The sequence below is a fragment of the Drosophila melanogaster genome, chromosome X, assembly GCF_000001215.4.
Source record: "Drosophila melanogaster chromosome X".
NCBI classification, from domain to species: Eukaryota; Metazoa; Arthropoda; class Insecta; order Diptera; family Drosophilidae; genus Drosophila; species Drosophila melanogaster.
Genome location: NC_004354.4, coordinates 13,669,697 through 13,690,946, shown reverse-complemented (window position 1 = coordinate 13,690,946; position 21,250 = coordinate 13,669,697). Strand labels below are relative to the sequence as shown.

General features: G+C 43.0%; 5 protein-coding genes across 11 annotated transcripts in view; 2 read left to right on the top strand and 3 right to left on the bottom strand.

The window, feature by feature from the left end:
* The window catches only part of Nadsyn (NAD synthetase), a 33,906-nt gene extending 27,339 nt beyond the window's left edge, over positions 1-6,567 (top strand). For 2 of the 3 annotated variants that reach the window (NM_132685.2, NM_001298295.1), the window contains 4 exons: positions 2,376-2,689; positions 2,786-2,875; positions 2,945-4,378; positions 4,445-6,394. In NM_132685.2, coding sequence (NP_572913.1) covers positions 2,544-2,689; positions 2,786-2,875; positions 2,945-4,378; positions 4,445-5,138 — 2,364 coding nt within the window. In that variant the 5' untranslated portion in view covers positions 2,376-2,543 and the 3' untranslated portion in view covers positions 5,139-6,394. Of the gene's footprint in view, positions 1-2,375; positions 2,690-2,785; positions 2,876-2,944; positions 4,379-4,444 lie in introns of all 3 variants that reach the window. The other variant, NM_167378.2, reaches the window with a different exon arrangement.
* On the bottom strand, positions 6,331-7,995 carry CG11158 (uncharacterized protein). Its single transcript, NM_132684.3, has 2 exons — positions 7,759-7,995; positions 6,331-7,701 (listed from the first exon to the last, which is right to left on the bottom strand). The coding sequence occupies exons 1-2, from the start codon at positions 7,969-7,971 to the stop codon at positions 6,880-6,882; spliced, it is 1,035 nt and encodes a 344-aa protein (NP_572912.1). The 5' UTR covers positions 7,972-7,995; the 3' UTR covers positions 6,331-6,879.
* A 2,451-nt stretch (positions 7,996-10,446) lies between these two features.
* On the top strand, positions 10,447-13,048 carry CG12177 (uncharacterized protein). Of its 3 annotated transcripts, none has more exons than NM_001298294.1 (3): positions 10,447-11,051; positions 11,646-12,092; positions 12,194-12,650. In NM_001298294.1, the coding sequence occupies exons 1-3, from the start codon at positions 10,794-10,796 to the stop codon at positions 12,575-12,577; spliced, it is 1,089 nt and encodes a 362-aa protein (NP_001285223.1). In that variant the 5' UTR covers positions 10,447-10,793; the 3' UTR covers positions 12,578-12,650. The 3 variants fall into 3 exon arrangements, with proteins under 3 accessions (NP_001285223.1, NP_572911.1, NP_001285222.1); NM_132683.2 differs by having other exon boundaries at positions 10,549-11,051; positions 12,194-13,048; NM_001298293.1 differs by having other exon boundaries at positions 10,746-11,051.
* A 16-nt stretch (positions 13,049-13,064) lies between these two features.
* Positions 13,065-14,053, bottom strand: CG11162 (uncharacterized protein). Its single transcript, NM_132682.2, has 2 exons — positions 13,317-14,053; positions 13,065-13,246 (listed from the first exon to the last, which is right to left on the bottom strand). Exons 1-2 carry the CDS (start codon positions 14,030-14,032, stop codon positions 13,126-13,128), a joined length of 837 nt encoding a protein of 278 aa, NP_572910.1. The 5' UTR covers positions 14,033-14,053; the 3' UTR covers positions 13,065-13,125.
* A 661-nt stretch (positions 14,054-14,714) lies between these two features.
* Positions 14,715-21,248, bottom strand: CG15760 (uncharacterized protein). 3 transcript variants are annotated; one of them, NM_132681.2, is made up of 7 exons: positions 21,203-21,248; positions 20,298-20,815; positions 19,501-19,646; positions 18,519-18,711; positions 18,368-18,460; positions 17,767-17,851; positions 16,472-17,702 (listed from the first exon to the last, which is right to left on the bottom strand). In NM_132681.2, the coding sequence occupies exons 2-7, from the start codon at positions 20,385-20,387 to the stop codon at positions 16,753-16,755; spliced, it is 1,557 nt and encodes a 518-aa protein (NP_572909.1). In that variant the 5' UTR covers positions 20,388-20,815; positions 21,203-21,248; the 3' UTR covers positions 16,472-16,752. The 3 variants fall into 3 exon arrangements, with proteins under 3 accessions (NP_001259527.1, NP_572909.1, NP_001285221.1); NM_001272598.1 differs by having other exon boundaries at positions 14,715-17,702; positions 17,767-18,460; positions 20,298-20,818; NM_001298292.1 differs by having other exon boundaries at positions 17,767-18,460; positions 20,298-20,818.
* Between the last annotated feature and the right edge of the window lie 2 nt (positions 21,249-21,250).

Here is a 21,250-nt window from a genome sequence, read left to right as displayed (position 1 = left end):
TTCGCTGCCACTGCTGATTATGTGCCATTAAAATTGGCTGCCAATTGGCAAAAGTTTTTTTGTTTGCGCTCCGCATTCTGCATTCTCCATTCTCCATTCCCCATTCTCCGTTCTCCATTCTGCATTCTCCATCCGCTTTCTCTCCACACTAGTTTTCATTCACTGCATGGGCATGGCGGCCTTTTGTTCTTAGTAGTCCTGAGGCTTTGCCCTTTGCCTGCGGTTCAAAGTTCAATGCATTTCGCTTGCGGCACGCATACTCGCACACAAATACACTCGCATGTCAATGTGCCACGCCCACTTTACCAGTGAGCACCTGACCAGTGTTGCTATTGTGGCCATTTTAAAGCTGAACCTTGAGTTTTATAACTGGTTTCAAGCCAATTTAAAAACACAATGTGTAGTTCATTTTACAAACTCCGAAATCAAATGCCAGCTATTTCATTTCAAAATTAATAGTTAATAGTTAATAATTAAATAATGCTCTAGCCCAAAATCTTCAGAGACTCAAAAAAGTTTTTCAAAAGAGTGCTTTGATATATTTAAAAGATTTGCTGCATACTTTTTTGCATAGATATCTTTAGCATTTAATCATTAACACAATCAATTTATTGCTTACACATTAAACTTAATATAAACCAACCCAACAAATGACTCCCCAATATTGTATTGAATAGCTATTTCAAATAACTATTTCCCAACTTTCTCTTCCATCCCGATTTTCGTTTTATTTCACCAAAATTGACAGCTCTGCTGCACCTGACAGTCCATCTTTACACATATCCACAGAAAACGCCGAGGCGTCGAAAAATCCTAAACGCAACTTTGTCAGACTTTTATGGGCAACTTGGGCAACTTGGGCAACTTGGTGGTGCTGCTGGGGTTGGGGCATTGGACTCTTCTGGTTCTCCAGTTTGGATTTGAATTTGAATTTGAGTTTTAGCTCGACTTCGGGCTTCGGTTTAGGGGAGAATGTTCCTGTCAGCCATCAAGCGGGAGAAATGAAATATGCGCGACTTCTACGGGCAAAACTAAATGAACTCTGAACTTTATGCGAAATTTCACCTCATGCATGCATGCATGTGTGTGTGTGTATGAGTGCATGTGTGTGTGTGTGTGTGTATGCGTGCTTTAAACTTTTGTTGCCTGGCAAAGTAAATTTGGATAAGGTTTTTTTCGGTTAAGTGAGGTACAAGGATGGTGCTGCGGAAAAGCACTGCACAAAATTATGTATGAAAATTGAAATGATTTCAAGTGAACAATTTAAGTTGCATTTGTTTCTAAAAAAATGATCACCGCCCAATTGAAAACATAGTCACTGTATTTAATGCTTATTTTTAATTTTTCAAATTTTTATCTTTGCACTGAAGCTTGGCTTCTGCTAAAACAAAACTACTTACATCGAATAGTAAATAGTAGTTTATTTTAATAATATTTAAATCGACCTTGCAGATTCTTACTGTGCAAACATTATTCGTCTGGCTTTCAATTTTTCAGCTTGAAATGCCAAAAGTGCGTCATGAATGATGATATATGGGGTGGTGTGGTAAGCGGAGGGAAAAAGTGGAGCTAATGGTGGATGTTTTAGGTAGGTTTTGCTAGTTTTTTTTACGTGGAAAAGTGGGCCATGGGTGTGAAAGGAAGTGGCCAAAGCAGCGGAAATTCCTTAACTTCATGCGGAATTTTCAATGTGCAACACACTAGCAAGGGTTAAATTTAACCCGAAAGCACTTCATAAATTCTTGAGTAAAATATTACACAAATACGATGCAAAATATACATATTGTCTCAGCATTATTTTCAATTCAAATTCAAGCGAAGATTGATCTTAACCTAAAATGATTTAAATATATATGGAAATGCTATTTTGCTATATGTACCATCAATTTAAAATATTCCCATCCATTTAGAATTTTCCAATGAAATCTAGCATATGTTTTTCCATTTGAGTTTTATTGCTGCCAAATCGCTTGGGTTTATAGCCACTTTTGGTGCAATACGAAAAGTTCGAGGGTTAATCGAGCGATTTGCGATTTGGGCTCTGTGTCGCATTATCCATTATCCTGCCACTGCCATTGGCTTGGTCCTTAGCTCTAATTTTAGATGCCGGCTACGTCAGCGGGCCAATTTGCGATTTTAACGCTGCCACCGGCGACTCCTGCGGCTGTTTGATCAATAACCCAGATATATGGCCCATAACAACAAACAACAACAGCGAAATCAACAATGCCACACAGACAGAGCCAAAAGCCTTTAGAGTCGACCAAGTCCATCGAATTGAATCGCTGCCATCAAATTAATTGCAGCTGCATTGTGAATCACCAACAGGCCTTATTAAGACACCTCTCCATACGTTTTCGATTCTTCATTTTCAGTTGATAACTGCCGATTTTTGAACTGACAATAAAACTAAGCGAAACAGCAACAACAAGGAACCAAAACCACATACCAAAAAAAAAACAAAGATAACAACCAACCAATCACGGGATTTGAACGTAGTGAAAGATACATCAACACAGGAAACACAGAAAAACAAAGAAAAAATGGGACGCAAGGTGACCGTAGCGGTGTCCACATTGAATCAATGGGCATTGGACTTTGAGGGTAACATGGTGAGGATACTGCAGTCCATTCTGGAGGCCAAGGACATGGGCGCCAGCTATCGCACGGGACCGGAGCTGGAAGTTTGGTAAGTCGCAGAATCTCAGCTCTAATCCTAATCCTAATCTAATCCTGTAGCAAACTAAAACCAATAAAATTTCAATCCATTTGTTTTTGAACACAGTGGCTACAGCTGCGAGGACCACTTTCGTGAGCCGGACACATTCCTGCACTCGTGGGAAGTGCTGCTGGAGGTGATGATGTCGCCCATGTGGTAAGACCCATCAAGTGCTAGTATTTTATCTCATGGATTAACCAACCTAACCCACTGAACGAATCGTAGTGAAAATATGCTGGTGGACGTGGGCATGCCGGTGATGCATCGCAATGTGGCCTACAATTGTCGGGTGGCGTTCTTTAATCGCCAGATTCTGCTCATCCGGCCCAAGATGGCCATGTGCGACGATGGCAATTATAGGGAGTCGCGATGGTTTACCGCCTGGACGAAAGCCCTACAAACGGAGGAGTATGTGCTGCCGCGAATGATTGCCCAGCATACGGGTCAGCAGACGGTTCCCTTTGGCGATGCAGTGATAGCCACGAGGGATACCTGTTTGGGCTACGAGATCTGCGAAGAGCTGTGGAATGTGCGCAGCAAGCACATCGAGATGTCGTTGGCCGGTGTGGAGCTGATAGTGAACAGCTCCGGCAGCTATATGGAATTGCGAAAGGCGCATATCACCAGCGATCTCATTCGGAATGCCAGCTTCAAGGCCGGCGGAGCCTATCTCTTTAGCAATCTTCGAGGTTGCGATGGTCAGCGAGTGTACTTCAATGGTTGCTCGGCCATAGCCTTGAATGGTGAGATCCTGGCGCGCAGTCAGCAGTTCGCACTGCAGGATGTGGAGGTCACGCTGGCCACCATCGATCTGGAGGAGATACGTGCCTATCGTGTTAGCCTGAGATCACGCTGCACGGCTGCTGCATCGGCAGCGGAGTATCCAAGGATCCATTGTGACTTTGAGATGTCCACGCACAGTGACATATTCAAGACGTCGACGCCTCCTCTGAATTGGCCAATGCACACGCCTGAGGAGGAGATTGCCCTGGGACCGGCCTGTTGGCTATGGGATTATCTGAGGAGATCCGGTCAAGGGGGATTTTTCCTGCCCCTAAGCGGTGGTGTCGATTCGAGTAGCTCGGCCACAATAGTGCACTCCATGTGCCGGCAAATCGTGCAGGCTGTCCAGCAAGGCGACGCCCAGGTGCTTCACGATATCCGACAGCTTCTGGCCGACTCGGACTATACACCGGATAATGCCGCCGGATTGTGCAATCGATTGCTGGTCACCTGCTATATGGGCAGTGTTAATAGCAGCAAGGAAACCCGTCGACGGGCAGCCCAATTGGCCAATCAACTGGGCAGTTACCACATCGAGATTAGCATTGATTCGGCGGTGAATGCACTATTGAGCATATTCAATGCCGTCACTGGTTTAACGCCACGTTTCCGTACCCAGGGTGGATGTGCTCGACAGAATCTGGCATTGCAGAATATGCAATCGAGGATACGCATGGTCCTGGCCTACATCTTTGCCCAGTTGACGTTGTGGGTAAGAAACAGGCCCGGTGGCTTGCTCGTCCTGGGCTCGGCCAATGTGGATGAATCGCTGCGCGGTTATCTCACCAAATATGACTGCTCCTCGGCGGACATTAATCCTATTGGTGGGATCTCCAAAATGGATCTACGCAGGTTTCTGACCTATGCCAAGGATAAGTAAGCTAATATTTGTTTTATATGAAGGGGGAATATATAAAGAATTCACACATTTGCATTTGCCAGATTCAACCTGCCCGTGTTGGAGTCCATTATCGATGCCCCGCCCACCGCCGAGCTGGAACCGCTGCAGGAGAACGGGGAGCTGCAGCAGACGGACGAGGCGGACATGGGAATGACCTATGCGGAGCTCTCCCAGTTCGGTCGCCTGCGCAAACAGTCATTTTGCGGACCCTACAGCATGTTTTGCCACCTTGTTGCCACCTGGAAGAGCGACCTTAGTCCCAAGGAGGTGGCCGAAAAGGTGAAGCACTTCTTCCTTTGCTACGCCATTAATCGGCACAAGATGACCGTACTGACGCCGTCAGTGCACGCGGAGAGCTACAGTCCCGATGATAATCGGTTCGATCATCGCCCCTTCTTGTATCGACCCAACTGGAGCTGGCAGTTCAAGGCCATTGACGACGAGGCGGAGAAACTGCAACCGATCTACACACCATCTTCGGCTCAATTGCGCCCCAGCAGCGAGGACCTGTTGATCTCCACACAGAGATCCTCCCACCTGGACGACTCCAAGCATTCGTCTCCGTTGTCCTCGGCCTCGGCGTCCGCATCGATTGACGTGGGCATTTCAACGGCAGCGGTTCCGTTGCCCGGTGCAGCTGCCCCAGGCGGTCTCTCCAAGAAGCCCAGTGGTTACTCAAAGGTGCACGTCAATGTGCTTGGCAAGATCAAGGATCGCACCGGTATTCCCGTCTAGGAACGCGATACTCGCAACGCACTGGATTTATATATATTATATACAGCATTTTTTTTTAGCACAGCTTAATGACCTTTTGCTGCCACTTGAAATTTGTTGCAATTAGGTATCGGCTATCTTTTGCAACTATGTGCCTTCTATTGCTCGTAAAAGTGTTTCCTTAAAAATATCAGTCCTGTTCTAGTTACATATATGGTCATTAAATAAATTTACCTACAAAGAAAATCCTAAACTTAATTAGTATGTGCTTATCCGTTTAATTGTTGATAGTTTTATACAAACCTTTGTAATTTACATGATATTTCTGTTTAATCTGTTTAAAATGCAATCTATAACTGCTATTAAGACTACTATTACAAATTTGTCATATCTAGCAATTGGGAGTATGAATAGTAGCTTTACTATGCGGCAGCAAAAGGCATTATCCTGTACGTATACAGAATTGGAATGAATACATATGCGTAGGCCTAGGCGTAGAGATTCATATTTTGTTCAGATCCTTTTCTAGGTAGTCAGCCTTTGTAGAGTCCTTTGCAGTTTGCCTTATCTAAAAGTGATTAATCTTGTCTAATGCTCAAGCTAAACTAACTGGACAAACAGTTCGTCCGCCTGTCCAAACAATTTGTACAACAATCTTATTAAAGTATCAATTAGGCGATCCTTCATCCACACATATAATCGTATAAATCATCTGAATTTACATATTAAAGATATTACTTGTTGTGTTATTGGTTGTGTACGGTGCGGCTTAAACTGACATTAATAAACTGATTGTTTTACCTGATTTTTTAAGACATCAAATTATTTATAATGATCAAATATATACACACCGTATTTAAAAATTATCAATTATATGTAACCCAATTGGGGGAAAAAATACTTTAATGTTTTAATGTTCCAAAAGTTGCACTTTTAAAAACGCACTGTATGTTTATTAATAAGATGAATTTGTTGATCATAAGACAATTTCTCAATCCTAATGCAAACCATATTATACAAAACCAATTAGGAAGGTCAATTATACACATATGTTGTGGGCAATTTAAGCCCGAGAAAAACATTACAACTATTCGCTTAAAATTTCCTATAAGCATCTAAACCATTTGAAAAAAAATTCTAGCAAAAACTTACTATAGCTAAACTTTTGTTGATTTAACATATTGCACCCATAAGAGCAATTCAAATTGTATTTCCTTTCTGAATTGTAAATTATATTTTATGTATGAACGTAAGACCAATGTAGCTAATGCTAATTCCCAATCTTTGAAAACACTTCCTTGGGAAATGGGCATTACTTTTTTTTTTTGTTCTTTTTTGTTGGTAGTCAAGCATGTAGATTTATAGCACATTGTGAATTTGAACACTCGCATCAGATCGATTTAATGGAACACTGATTATACACTTCTGTAGAAGGAAATATATATACACCAGACATTTTTGTAGTTTCAAATGGACGTGGGCGGGACACACGATGGTTCCATCTAGAATCTATAGTGATGCAAGAGATCATTTGGCCAATCACTCGTATGACAGGTGATTGCTATTAACTTACATATCTCGGTAATTGGGCTATCATCATGCTCGACTCTCTACTAACCCCCCTATCTACAACCATATTCTTTCGCAGTCCATTTAATATAATCTGTGGCCAAGTCATAGATCACCTGATGCCTTATCAGGCCATAAATCGTATGAAAGGGTTTTGGAAATTGCGGTAAACGTGATATGTATATTTAAGATGCTAAGCGCATAGTTGTGCGATATCGGCATTGGGAAGGAATCCCGTCCAGGCGATGATCGTGCGGAAGGTCGCTCCACTAGTGAGGCGCCTAATGATGTGCACATTTATCTTCTTGCCATGAATGTCGTCCACTTTCCGGCCGCGCAGGTGATCCAGCACCATCTGGCCACGGGTGTGGATGCCACTCAGCTCCACGGTGGCGTAGTACTGCCGCTGTTCGGCGATCATCGCATCCGGGAAGAGATAGGCGGCGGTGAGTAGGGAATCACAACTGATCCACTTCACGAATCCTCGCGGCTCCAGCATGGAGCGTTCCACGCGTGTGAGTAGCTCTATAAAGGGATGATCAACCGCTCCGAGGACATTCAGTCGCCAGTCGAGGGTGGTGTCGAACTCTCCATCGATGCAGGGCTCCCAGGGCAGGATGATCGCCGGTTCCAGCAGACGCTCCAGGGTAATGTGCGCCGCCTCGGGATCCATCATGAAATTGAATTCGGCACTTTTCGTGACATTACCCTTGCCGAATATGTTGCCACCCATTATATAGACTCGACCAATGTTCGTCAGAAATGAGTTTCCATACAAATTGATGCAGTTGGCAAAGTTGGTAAGTGGTCCGCACAGCAGAAAGTCCACTTGGCCGGGATTAGCTCTGGCCAGGCGGTACATGGCATTGACAGCGTGCTCCGGTTGCAGTTCCTGCTCCACATCGACCACAGGATAGTTGCCCACATCGTTTAGGCCATCCTGGCCATGGAAACAGTTGGTATACTCCCAAGTGCGTGGCACTATGGATTCGTAACAGCCCCTAAAGACCGGAACCTGTGTAGATCAGATTGTTAGCACGTTTTGGAAATCCGATTGCACAAAGCATTTCACATCGCGCCTGTTCAACGTGTGCAGCACCCGCAGGGCATTCAGTGTTCCATTGTCCGCATCCGTGTTGCCATGCACCGTTGTTATGGCCAACACTTTGCAGGTCCTTCCTTCGCGCAGAGTTAGCTCCTCCGCGCGCAGCAACATGGCCAATCCCCAGGCATCATCGGTCCCAATGTCGCAGTCGTAGACCACGAGGCGATGCTTCTTGTCCATGTCGAATGCTATTCCAAACTGGTTTGCTGCCGCTTCTATCGATTACGGAACGAACTATCGCGCCCAATGGTGGGCCCCATGAATGAAAATACTATATTTAACTAAATTCGGATGGTTTTTTTTTAGGCTCGCAAAGCAGGGGGCTTTCCATTTCGTTTTGCTCGTGATTATTACTGACTGAATATATGGAAATATATATATATTGCAGCAAATATTATTATTATTTAGTAACATTTTCATTTCAACTAAATAAGTTTTACTTGCTAAAATTTCAATGAAACTAATCATCTGCAATAACGTAAAATAAACAGCTGTAACCAGCAGGTTTACAATATGTAACATATGATATGATACTATAGTTAGGGTATTCAGCTGGTAAATGTAACTAAATATTTAATAAAGAAAATAGTATGAAATATATAAAAAAAAATATGTAATAAATAAAAAAACATTGAATATATATAAACAAAAAGCTGAAGTTCAATGATTTATCATTAGTATTAACTTATGTATAGTTTATAGTTTTTTATTTTTCAATTTGATTTAAGCTGATTTTAAGCTGAGTATTTCGAGTTTTGAGATCTTGCTAAATTTGGAAGAAAACAATTAAATTCACATTAAAATCCCATTTAATCGCATTTATTTAGGGCTTAAGCATAATAACCTTCGGTCTTAAAAATGTTCATTATTTCAACACTCGCGAATAAGAAAATAGACTAACCAAATAGAGCATAGTCGTTTAATGACTTAAGTGGGTGGGTGTTCCACGTTCATTTCCAACTACTTACTTATATGGGATGTACTCTCGTCGCGACATTCTAGATTCTATAGTCTAGATTACCTCAAGTGTCGCAAGTGGGCGCTTCTCACCATGTGACGACCTGCCGCAACTTGATTACCATTGTTGCAACCATAGTGATTCCAGTTGCCCTTCGGATCCCGTCTCTTGTATTCATTGAATTAAATTGTAAATTGAATTCTTCCCTTCTTATTCAGCAGATTGCCATAGAAAGATTTCTGGGGGAAAGTCTTGTTGATAGGGAAAAATAATTCGGACAAAACTATTATAGCTTATCTTGTATGTACATATGTACTTAAGATATACCTATGTACTCTTTATTGGGATTATTATTTGTTATTATTTTATTATAGTTATCGTTGGCAAACAGCTGTATAAGCAATAATTTCCTTAGCTATATCACAATATTTCACGAAGTTATGATGAAAGTTATGATCAGTTGGAATATCTGTTTTTGAACTGATTATTATTTGTTATTATTTTATTGAAGGTATATATTGGCAAATAGCTGTATAGGCCATAATTTCATTAGATATCTGTTCAATCTGTTCAAATATCTATTTTTGACAAAAGTTAGTTTCCCGTTTTTTTTTTTAGCAAAAAAACACATGTTTTGCCATAACATAAATGGGAAAATTTAGAAATTTTAATTTTTTGCAATTTTTGTTACCTCTTACAAAAAACAAACAAAAACTTACCAAAAAATCAATACATGAAAATCCTGAAAAAAGTGATCCAAATCTTTAGAAGTGGTAATTAGCTACATAAAACAGTTATTTATTAACCAATGTGCGCATTTTAAGCCAAGTTATGAAGAAAATAGCAGTAGTAAAAATCGAATTCTTGGCTTTTCGGATTTTTTGGCCAAAACTAATCAGTTTTTTAGCCATAACATTCAAAATATTCGTCCAAATATGGAGTGGCATACCTCGTTGAGTTCGCAATTCAATTCCCTATCGAATTGCATTCAAATTTGGGAATTTTAATTTTTTCCAATTTTTAGCAATTTTTTATGATGATACCCCTTACAAAAAATGGAAAAATTCACCAAAAAATAAATTTTTCCAAACTTTTCAAAAAATGATAGGGATGATTAGAATGGCCAAAAAGGAGCATAAAATGGTAATCTTTTTTGCTGTGTGACCATTTTTAGTCAAGTTATACTCAAAAAAGTGAACTTTAATATTGAATTTTTTGCCTAAAATCGTTTCTCTGATTTTTGTGAAAGACATAATCGTTGTTTTGATAAAAAATATTTAAGATAATAGCCCAAATATGAAATGTAATACCTCGTTGAGTTCGTATTTCCAATCGAACTGCATTCAAAAACAGGAATTGTAATTTTTAGCCAATTTTTGGCAAATTTTGATGAAATCTACCCCTTAAAAAAATGTAAAAAAATTACCCAAAGTGTTTATTTTCTAAATCTAAAGCATTGGTAAAAATCTATATAAAACTGTCATTATTTTCGTCGTATGATCATTATTAGCCAATTTATGATAAATAAAACACCATATATCCCATCGATTTATATTTCCTTTTAACGGTAATCAAGGAAACTCCGACCGCCCAACGGGTAACATCTGCTTAAGGAAAGGGCATTCGATGGCCGACCAGATGGGTGACAGTATTCCCACACATCTTATCCGTTTGTCCCGTTCTCGCTGGGCGCGAACGTGAAATACAGCACAGATATGAATTGAATTGCACACATGGTGACATACCACCGAGTATCGCTATCGCCCACCGCACATGTCAGCTGCTCAGTTTAGTTTAGTTTAGTTGAGTTTAGTTGAGTTGAGTCGGAGAACGAGCGTTATGAAATTCCGTGATATGGTGCTCTGGTAATACCCATGCCCATACCCATGCCCCAGAACCATAACCAGAGCCAGAGGCACACTCATAACCGAGGCGAGCCGATAGACGAAGTCCGGCGGCGGAGGCGACCAGATGATTGCCGTATGTGCATACTATATGGGTAGTCCGTAGTCCGCTGTTCGGGCACATTCAACAATTGCCGGCGATGGCGGACGGACGCATAGTGGAAAACGGCAGAGGAGGAGGCGGTGAAGGAGTAGCAGCAGCACCATCGCCCAGATACGCGATCCTCGACTGTGATGGGGGTAGCGACGATGCCTGGGCACTGCTCCTGCTTCTGCATGCGGCTAAGAGCCATGGGATTCATCTGCTGGCCATCACCACAATGGGATGCGGCAATACCAGCAGGGAGAATGCGGCACGCAATATGCGACGGATTCTGGATGCCTGCAAGCGCACAGATGTAAATATAAATAAACTCAAGTGCACAGAGAGAAAAATTCGATATTCGATTCGCAAGTGATTTGTGGTTTTTATTTTAAAATAACATAATATTGCCTAGAAATCTCAATATCAGGTGTGTAAATGTTTTTTTTTTTTGAATTCTTTGTGACAAACCACATATTAGTTCTTGCCTACTTAATATATTTAAAACTTTACAATCAAAAACGCAAGCCAATACAATGTGAACATCTTTTGTTTAAGTGTCGTGTGTGCAAATATTTAAACAAATCAGTATTGTACAAATATTTATTTATGAACATGTGCGAATTGGATTATATATTTTTTTTTTAAGAATTAAAAACAACGCCACATTAGCTTATATAAAAATAATAATTAGCATTGCTTGGCGTTTAATATTACGTGACATTTTTAACGTTTTTCTTGTTCCGATTGCTTAAAATGTTGATTTCACACCGTTGGGAAATTCCAAAACGCCATTCATTGTCGCAAAAACTATTCGAATATTTGAATAGAAATATTTTTGAATTTTTCTTTCTTTTTGAAATTATTTCGCTTTTTGCATTTGCATTTGACCATTGTTTATCAATTCCAGATTCCCATATACCTGGGCGCCGTAGATGCCCTCATTCCCTCTCTGGAGGATGAAAAAAAGTATTTCCATGGCCGCGACGGATTCGGTGACTGTCTCACCGACGACTGCGCTCTTCAGTTGGAGGACATCGTGCAGGCGGAGCACGCAGTGACAGCCATCCATGATCTCTGCCGTTCCAGGCCCAAACAGATCACCATATTTGCCGTGGGCCCGCTGACGAATCTTGCCCTGGGCTATACGATGTACGGTCCGGAGTTTGGGAATAACTTTCGTGATCTGTTCATTATGGGCGGCAACTATCAGGGCGTGGGCAACTCCTCGCGTTCGGCGGAGTTCAACTTTCACTCGGATCCGGAGGCGGCGCACACGGTGCTGCTGAGGACACGCTGTCCCATCACCATACTGCCGTGGGAGGCCTGCCTCCCGGAGAGATTCAATATACACATTGTGAGTTAAACATATCCTGGGTTCTGTTTCGGGCTCTAGCATTTCCCCAGCAGTTGAAATACTCTATGGTATTCCCGAACCTAATCCCTCTTCTTCTGCAGAACTGGCGCCTGAAGGATTTCGCCGCAAGGGCCAAGGAAGCCGGACATCCAGCAATTACCATGCTCAACCAGGTGGAAGCCGCCCAGTGGCTGCCAATGATCGAGCAGTACGGGATCGATACGTGGAATCCATGCGATGCCATTGCCGTGGCCGTTTGGCTATTCGAGGATCACTTGATCCGGAGGCACAACACCTGGCACGCCACCGTGGATCTGCGGGGCACCCACACTCGCGGCCAGATGGTTCTCGATCATTTGCGGGAGCGCGAAAAGTATCCGGAGAACGTGCGCATTATCGAGCTGGTGGATGTCGAGTTCTTTAAACGGATCTGCGAATGGATCGCCGGCTTGGATGACGGCGCCCTACTCCGCGACACTCAATAAATCCATATCTCTAGTAATTCCCGCCTTTTTCTTCGGCGCTATCATTTGATTCCCCCATTTATCAACGGTTCACAATGGTTATGGGGGGGGGGGGGGGGTCTTGGCGATAAGAGTGCTTTTGGAACAGGTGCACAACACGATCCATAGAGCAGTTCCGAGATGGCACCAACCTAATCGGAATTTAAGCTTTAAACACTTAATCGGTGATTAAGCGTAAGGTTGCAAAATTGGCTAGCTACCCAAATGGGTTTGGAAGAGCTTTTATTGTTAATTGAATTAAAATGTTGTAATATTTTTAAGGCTTTAGTTTGTGCTATTTCATTTTTAAGTGTATTTTGTATAAGTCAAATACAAGTCAAGAATGTGCTCAATCACTATGGCTTATGATAGTAACTTTCAATTAATGAACAATTAGAAGTAATACAATTTCTATGTAAGATTATACACAATAAAAATTCCTTTTTTTATCCCAAAAATATAATAATTTCTTGTTATATTTAAGCAATAAAAAACTAGTATAAAAAGAACGAGTTATTGAATCAATTGAGCTACTTGGACTTCTTTTTGATCTTCTTAATCCTTTGCGAAGGAGCCTTTTGTTCTGCGGGAGCGCGATATGTGCCATGCAGCTTGTCCAGAAAACCGAGCACACCGTAATTGTAGTTGAACCTGGAAGGATGAGGAGGAGGAGATTCGCTATGAAGGTACAACGGATGGCAAGGATAGGCAGGATACCCACTTGGCATGGTGATAGTCGTGGAACCGCACCGAACCCGCCGACCATGGGAAACTGTAGCCCGTATGATCGCTCATCGAATTGATGATGGCCAGGGCAAAGATCACGTAGGCCAGGGCGACATGGGTGCCCAGGATGGCAATGGACGTGGCCACCGGCAACAGATTGGCCAACACATGCTCCACCGGATGGGCATACAGTGTAATGGCCGCAATGGGAGCCGTCCACTCGTGATGCTTCTTGTGAACATACTTATACACCGATCTGTGATGCAGCAGTCGGTGGGCATAGTAGAACATGATCTCCTCCAGCACCACAAACACGACCAAATCGCGCAGGGATCGCTTAAATGTGGGCAGCACCCGGATATCCTGGCTATTCTCCGATTTGTAAACGAACTCGTACACCACCCAGCTGACCAGAAAGTTAACCACCGTCAGATTGAACAGCACCACCTTGACGGCATGCCACAACTTGGCCAGATTCACTGGCTCATTCTGACCCGGCTGGATCTTGTATTTGCGCAGGAAACGCGGACGATTCGTAATGTCCATCAGGGTGAAGATGCCCGCATAGAGCCAGTATACGATGAAAATGACCACTGTGCTGCCCACCACCCACAGGCGCCACGACTCCTCACCAACGGTGTCCAGCAGCAATGTCCATTTATCCTGCAGATAATCCCCGGACTGCGTCCAGCCAGCCAGCAAGGTGTCCATTTTGGTCGAGGTCTGGGCGCAAACTACTTGCGGATCTCACTAGCCGCTCTTTGAAGTTGACTACTTAGGCCGCCTGGTGCCCTACACCCAGTGGGTTACATTGGTGGTCTGATGAGGCTAGTGGAATATGCAATATATAATATACTAATCCCTAAAAGAAACTACTTTCATAGCAAGATGCTTCCGTTCGTTAGTAAGAATATTAACTTACAGAAAATTCTCATATTAAAAAATATTGTTTGATCATTATGATTTTTTGTAGTTAAGATCTGGGATAATCCAAGAATGTTATATGACATCTTTCCATAACCATGGAGTAGCTCATTTAAAGGATCAGTGTGCTGCAACTGTAATTTTCCGGTTTTGGTCCCTAAGCACTCTTTACGATTTTATATATGACTGTCCAAGCTGATTAATATTGCGTACGAATTTAGAAATCTAGTCAGCTTATCATTTCTTTCGCAGTCGATGGCAGATTATGGTCAAGCATTACTATTGTATTTAGATTAGGATTCCATCTATATATAGTACCCATACCGTTTGTTGTTTGCAGCTTTGCTAAATCTCATCGATTTCAAGTTCAAAGTTCAAGCCCTGGGGGAGATATAATTATTGATATGATATATTGATATTGTTAATGATGATAATAACTCGAATCATAGAGAAACACACACACACGTTTAGTTGAATTTTTTCATTTATTGTTTTTATTTCTCATCTTTGTATATTTGACTTAAATTGATTTCTTAGTTCTCTTTCGGTTTTCGTTTCATTTGTTTGGTTTTCGTTAACCGACTTTTAAAACAATTCACTTGCTTTTTTTTTTTTAAGATTTATTGGAGATTGAACGCCATCAGTTTTGCTATGCTAGTTTATTAATTAATTGTTTAATTATATAGTTATATGTAATGAAGCACAGATACTCGAACTGGATCGTGTCGAAATAAGCAAAAAAAAAAAAGAAGAGACCCAACGAAACCATCTAGGATAAATCTCAATGAATTGTAAAATTCACATAAAGTAATTGTCACGCACACATTTATGGGTATATATACATACATATATACTCGCATATAGTATCATTATATCTAACGCTTAAGCAGATTTATAAATATTGCCGTGTTCATTGGATTGTTTTAATTAATCGGTTTGTCTGTTTCTGTATGGTTGGGGATGCATTAGAGCATTAGCTTTTTAACTTCTGGTTCCATTTTATCAGTGATTTCGATTTGCGTATCTCTGCGCTTTTTTTTTTTTGGTTGTGGTTTAATTAGTTGAAAAGGCACTGCTGCATTCAAACTATTCCATTTTTTTTTTTATTTTGTTTAGCCCCCGGATCTTGACCCCTTAGTCTCATTTGGTAAATTTATGTTTAGAATACACAATTAATTTTAGATTTCCTTCTAGTGCACCTGACCTAATTTCCAAACCGAATGCCCGCGCACTTTGCATATTTGCATATCGCATATCTGTAAGCTGTTTAAAAGTATCTCCTCGAACTGAAGTATCCTATATCTGTACGTGATCCGTTTGCATTGTTTGTGTGTGAACGTATTCCTTATTCGCTACTTTACTTACAAAAACTCGACAAAATCTCGTTTCCTTCAATCTTTTTAATTTTGCTCTTTTTGGTTTTTATGCGTTTTTTTGTTTCAATTTTTTTTACCACATTAGCCTAAATTGATTTAAATCTTTTGTGCAATCGTTCTTCGTTCTTTTCAAAGTTCCTAAGCAAACCTTAAATGAAAATAATATAAAATTCGTTTCGTTTTGAATTGATTGCTAAAACACTGGGGCAAACAATTGAATATTGGAATGTGTAGGTGTGTAATTCAAATGGTATGAAACCTTCGCAACTTTTACAAAACTTAAATGTTAAATCTCGCAATTGCTAGACTATTTGAACCTAAGGACAGCTATATGTATATTTAAATTGTTTATCTATTCACGGAAGCTCAACGAACAGACATTTCAAATCCTCAATTGAAATTAGATATCTTGTGGGCATAAACAATTATAAACTTTTGCTATGGTTTGTTAATAATACTGTTTGAAGAACATATTGTGGTTAGTTTTATTGAACTATTGTTTAAAAACTCTTGGAGATAATGCAAAACGATCTGTCTTCTATGCCGTTCTTTCAGTTTAAAATTTCACAAAACATTTTTAGCCTTAGTTTTAAATTCTTACAATTACTATACTCGACTGCCTAAGTTTTCGTTTTTCAAATATTATTACGAAAATAATAGATTACCTCAAATAATACACATATTTCCAATCAGAACAATAAATAGTAAACAATACACTCTATTAAAATCATAAAAAATTATATTCTATCCTCTAAATAAGATTATTTCTTCAAGGACCTGCGTTTTTATGTAAGCAGACTTATAAATTAAATAAAATTTCCCTGCCTTGTACAAAAAAAAAACACACGATAATGATGCATACTCGTATTATTCCAATGACCAGAAAGGATAAATTTCATCCACAGTTATTAAGTGTGTCGCACTATAGAAATCTTACAGAACTTGTTAATACTACAAACGGAACTTATCTACTATCGTTTCTTTTCTTCAGGATTCTTCAGACTAAGAAGCGTGCCGCCGGCTCCCAAACATTTCTCCATTTTCGTTTAAAAGCTTATTTCTAAAGGAGAACCTTGAGCTACAACAACAACTACTAAATGACACTGGCGATTCCAACGACCACGCCCACTATTATTCAAGTTGTCCGCGCCGATGGCCACGATGACCACGATGATGGCGATGCTGGCGACGATGATTCCTGGCCTCCGCCTCTGTTTCGCTGTCGGTATCCTCATGACCCCGCTGGGTCTCCTGATGATTCCGCTGGCGATCGACCACCTCCTGTTCCTCATCTTCATCATCGTCAATGGCATCCTCATCGTGCTCGTTAAGCAGCAGCGGACTATCATCCCCGAGGCGATTGGGCGGCAGGGCACTGCCCGGCGTTGTGGGTGCCGATCGGGTGATCCAACCCTTGCGTGCAACTCGTCCACGATTCACAAAGAAGCTGGCACCGCTGACGACACTGCTCACCGGGCTCTTGAGCACACAACGCTGTGCGCCCGATCCGGAACCTCCGATGGCGGCCATGGGTATGTACAGAGCCTTATTGGGTTGCGTTTTGCTGCCGGAGGTGAAGAACTTTTTACTCCGCCCACTGGTGCCGCCCGAAATGGATGCGGATGTGGTTAGGATGGGCTGCAACACCTGCTGGGAGTTCGAGGGCGTCGATAGCGTATGCTGCAGCCGGGGCTTGGCGCCAGTTCCGTTCAGCAGTAGCTGCTCGTAGCTAACGCCCGCCTGCAGCTGGCGGATCTGGTCGAGAATCTCACGCACCTCGCCCGTCGGACTGGTGGCCTGAGGCGGCGAGCCCGGTGTTCCAATGTTGGCCAGACTACTCACGCCGGACACCTGAGCCGATGGCTGGCAGCAGTTCTCCAGACTATGCAGCGGGTTCGGTTGGATGCAGCCATTGCTGTATATCACCGGTGTGCCAGATCCTCCCGATGTGCCTGCGGCACCCGTTACCGATCCTCCCAAGCCGCCCATTGCCAGGCTATTCAGGGAGGCAGCCTGTGTTGCCGATCCACTTTCCGCGCCATGGAAGGCACCACCAGCTCCTCCGCTTTCGGGTAGCATTCCTGCAAGAAATCATATAACAATAAATAAGTATTTTAATAGGAAATTCCTTATCACAATACCCACCTGCCACACAGCTGTTGTTCACAAAGATGTCGCTGAGACTGCTGCTGCTATTCGCCATATACCGGAAGTGCTGATCACTCTGGGACTGAAGGTAGCCCACACCAACGCCCACGCCAACTCCCTCCTCGTGAGATGCATGCAGCCGCGTGCTGTAGAGCGCTGCTCCGCCCGGTGCACTGCCCAGTGCCACGGTGGCATAATGCTGGGCCTGCGTCTGGGCGGGCATCAGTCTCGGCTGATAGGCATCCGTTTCCACCAGCTGGGATGCCGATCTCGGCATGGCGTAGTGCACAGATGCCAGCGGAGCATTTGGCACCTGATGCGATGGCGCCTGTTGTTCCACAGATCTCAGATGGCCATTCCCGTGTCCATGGGCATTTGCATTGGCATTGACATTAGCATTGGCATGCGCATGGGCATGGGCCACATAATGATGCAGTCCTAACTCCGGACTGGCTGCCCGTGAGTATGGTGGTGGCACCAGGGTATTCGCCTCATTCGCATTGCAAATGAAGCTGGAGCTTAGGGAGTCGACGGTGCTGGCCGCACTCAGGGATCCCCCGGCAGCCGGACGGACGATGTAGTTCCGGAAGTACTGCACCATCAGGTAGCTGGAGCTGCCGTTGCCCTTGCCATTGCCCGAATCGCTGTTGCAGGTGAAGACAAGTGGATACAGATCCGGCTTGGAGGTCACCTGAGAAGATGGAAATTGTTAAGCGAATCGATTCCGGTCATGTATATGATTACATTACCTCCGTATATGGCGGCGGCGGATGGTGAAACGAGTTGCAGCGACTATATTGTGGTGGTGCATAGCAGGAGCCGGCGGAATCGCCCTCGGATTGGGTGTGGTGCTCATTGAATCCCCAGCCGCATAGTGTCCGCCGCTTCTTCCATAGTGAGTAGGCACACAGGATGGCCAAGATGATGGCCACAACCACGCACCTGCAATAAGAATATAGATTTTCAATCAATCTTTGTAATATCAAAGTGAGGATCGTTATTCACTGCTCGGTTTGCAGCTGGCGCGACTGAATGAAGAAGCCCATTGGAGTAGTGGATGCGGATGTGGGTGCGGATACGGATCCGGATCCGTGTCCTGCTGTTCCCGTAATCGAATTCCGACTGAAATTTGTTTGCCTTTTCGATGGCCAAGAGATGGGATTATATGAGCTGGGTGGCGGTGTGCGGGTTCCGTTTGTGTCTCATTAGTTGGCATTGCCATTTCCACAGCCCCCAAGGGAGGTGGTCGGTACTATGTGCTGGTCGCACTGATGGTAGTGGTGGCATAGCACGGGGGTACAGCTTGCATAAGCCTCTCGACTTGACTCGACATTTGACTTGACGCAACCCCGTCGCTGGGCGCCACCTTTTCTGCCAATAATAATAATATCTCTCGCATGGCACACAATGCCAATCAGCTGGAAGTCCGGCCAGAGCACACTGAAAACCCACGCCATCCAATCCATCCCACCATTCCAACGCCCCAAAAACCCGCCTCATTGAACGGCCTTGCAGACGACCTCCGGGGAATCCCCAAACACAAAAACAAAAACAGTGCAATTCATGATGACCGTGACCATCGCAGTAGCTAAATAAATCACTTCTACTTTGCGCAATTAAAAGAATCACTGTCTCCGAAAGATTCCTATTATTTTACAATTTCGAATAGATAAGTTAGATAGACAGAGAAGTTTCCAAAAGGAGGAGTTTCTCCGGGTCAACACTACTCACCAGAAAAACCAGTGGGTGGCGAAGAACAGATTGAGAACATGCGAGTCCGAGGAGGGCGGAAGGGGGCGTGGCCCGCCCTGGTACGGCGGACAGCAGCCCTGGGTGCAACAGCCCTGAGTGCAGCCCTCGCAAAATCTGGCAGACACCTGGGAAAATGGAACAAGACATTGCATATATTATTCGTTTAATCATGAGAAATATTTGCACATTTTTTATGATAAAAAATAATGTATTCCACTTTTTGTCGATACACCTTTGAAATTGTCATTGCCAATAAATAAAGAATATAAACAACAGCTTGTTATTTTTGTGGTGTTTTTGTATAGCGAGCGACCACTGTACTGCGCCCTTGTTCTTGTGCTCATATTTATGTTTGTGTGCTATGCATTTATTACCGTTGGGAAAGCAATCGCAATCAATTTAAAATTCAAATGTGCATGCAACATGGATGCGCTTGCGTTTATTTAAAAAACTTTTTACAAAGATTAGCTGTTATCTTTTTTTAAGGCGTTTCGTGGGCCCAAATTGCAACAAGCGCACAATAATTGTATTTAATCAAAATATTACAGTGTTGAAAACCAAAGTTTAAATTGCTCGCACATACAAAGGTTCCCAAAAGCATGCAGTGAAACGTATAGTGTCTTGTTTTAAATGAATTCACAAGCGATTTTTATCACCTTGACAATTTACATGTGTAAAATGCGCTTAAAAATTAACTACAGCATAACATTTCGTTGTTTTTCGGTTATTATGCTAGTTTGAGTGCTTGCAACATTGATGAAATGAAGGGCACTTACGTTCGCTGGCAGCAGCCCCAAAAGGAGGAACAAGGAGAGCAGGAGACACTGCAGCGCGTTTGTGTGCGAGGGAGAGGGACGGAGCCACATCTTTCTCAGCCGCTGACGCTGCCTCAGTCGACGCCGCTGTCGCAGTTGCTGCTCGGACTGGCGCCAAATGTCCTACGGGGCTGGTGAGGGGAGGAGGTGCGGGGAGTGTGTGCCTCTCCCTTATTTTCTTCGATTCTTCGCTTTCTTCTTGTCGCAGCCTCCGTTTTGTGTCCGTTTTGGCCCTCGTGTGCGATTTGTTCCTGTCTTTTGTTTTGCTTTCCTATCTGGCTTTCTACTTGCTTCTTTTGCTGTTGATACTTTGCAGTTCCGTTATTTGTACCACATGCTGTTGTTGCTATTGTTGTTGTGGTCGGACTCACACAAACAGCGCTTTGTTTTGTCCTTGACAGACGCCAAATGCAATTTACCGTAGCATGCTTTTGTGCGTTGCGTTGCGATTGTTGGTGTTGCTGCCGTTGTTGTTGCTGCTGCTGCAGAGAAGAGAGAATTTGTTGCTAACTGAGTGCTGCATTGTATTATTTATCTTATGCCACACCAACCACAACACATTCGCACACACACATACACACACACTAAGGCACAAACACCTCGACGACGCCAAAGAAAATTTTCTTTCGTGTGACGCCACTCTTTTCCTTTCTCTGCCTTTCACAATTTAAACTTGAGCACTGGCTTTGGGACACACGGCTAACGGGAAAATTCACTAATGTAACCCCTGTAATTGTTGTTCCGAAAATTCAAGGCATATAGAAAACAACAACAACAACAAGAGCAGGAGTAGCAGGATATTCGGTTGCGGGCGAATGGGTAACGGGGGTGGCGAAATGCGAATCAAGGCGCAAAGCGGAATTCACCGTTAGCCTCGAACGTGGGAGCGCGCACAGCAACAACTGAGCGACAAA

Coding starts and splice junctions, on each gene's coding strand:
- CG15760 (NM_001272598.1), bottom strand. CDS start 20,387: ATGTGGCTCCGTCCCTCTCCCTCGCACACAAACGCGCTGCAGTGTCTC. Junction 19,647..20,297: donor TGGGGCTGCTGCCAGCGAAC/GTAAGTGCCCTT, acceptor CCATTTTCCCAG/GTGTCTGCCAGATTTTGCGA. Junction 18,712..19,500: donor GCCACCCACTGGTTTTTCTG/GTGAGTAGTGTT, acceptor TTCTTATTGCAG/GTGCGTGGTTGTGGCCATCA.
- CG11162 (NM_132682.2), bottom strand. CDS start 14,032: ATGGACACCTTGCTGGCTGGCTGGACGCAGTCCGGGGATTATCTGCAG. Junction 13,247..13,316: donor CACGACTATCACCATGCCAA/GTGGGTATCCTG, acceptor TCATCCTTCCAG/GTTCAACTACAATTACGGTG.
- CG12177 (NM_132683.2), top strand. CDS start 10,794: ATGGCGGACGGACGCATAGTGGAAAACGGCAGAGGAGGAGGCGGTGAA. Junction 11,052..11,645: donor ATGCCTGCAAGCGCACAGAT/GTAAATATAAAT, acceptor TATCAATTCCAG/ATTCCCATATACCTGGGCGC. Junction 12,093..12,193: donor AGAGATTCAATATACACATT/GTGAGTTAAACA, acceptor CTTCTTCTGCAG/AACTGGCGCCTGAAGGATTT.
- CG11158 (NM_132684.3), bottom strand. CDS start 7,971: ATGGACAAGAAGCATCGCCTCGTGGTCTACGACTGCGACATTGGGACC. Junction 7,702..7,758: donor ACACGTTGAACAGGCGCGAT/GTGAAATGCTTT, acceptor TGATCTACACAG/GTTCCGGTCTTTAGGGGCTG.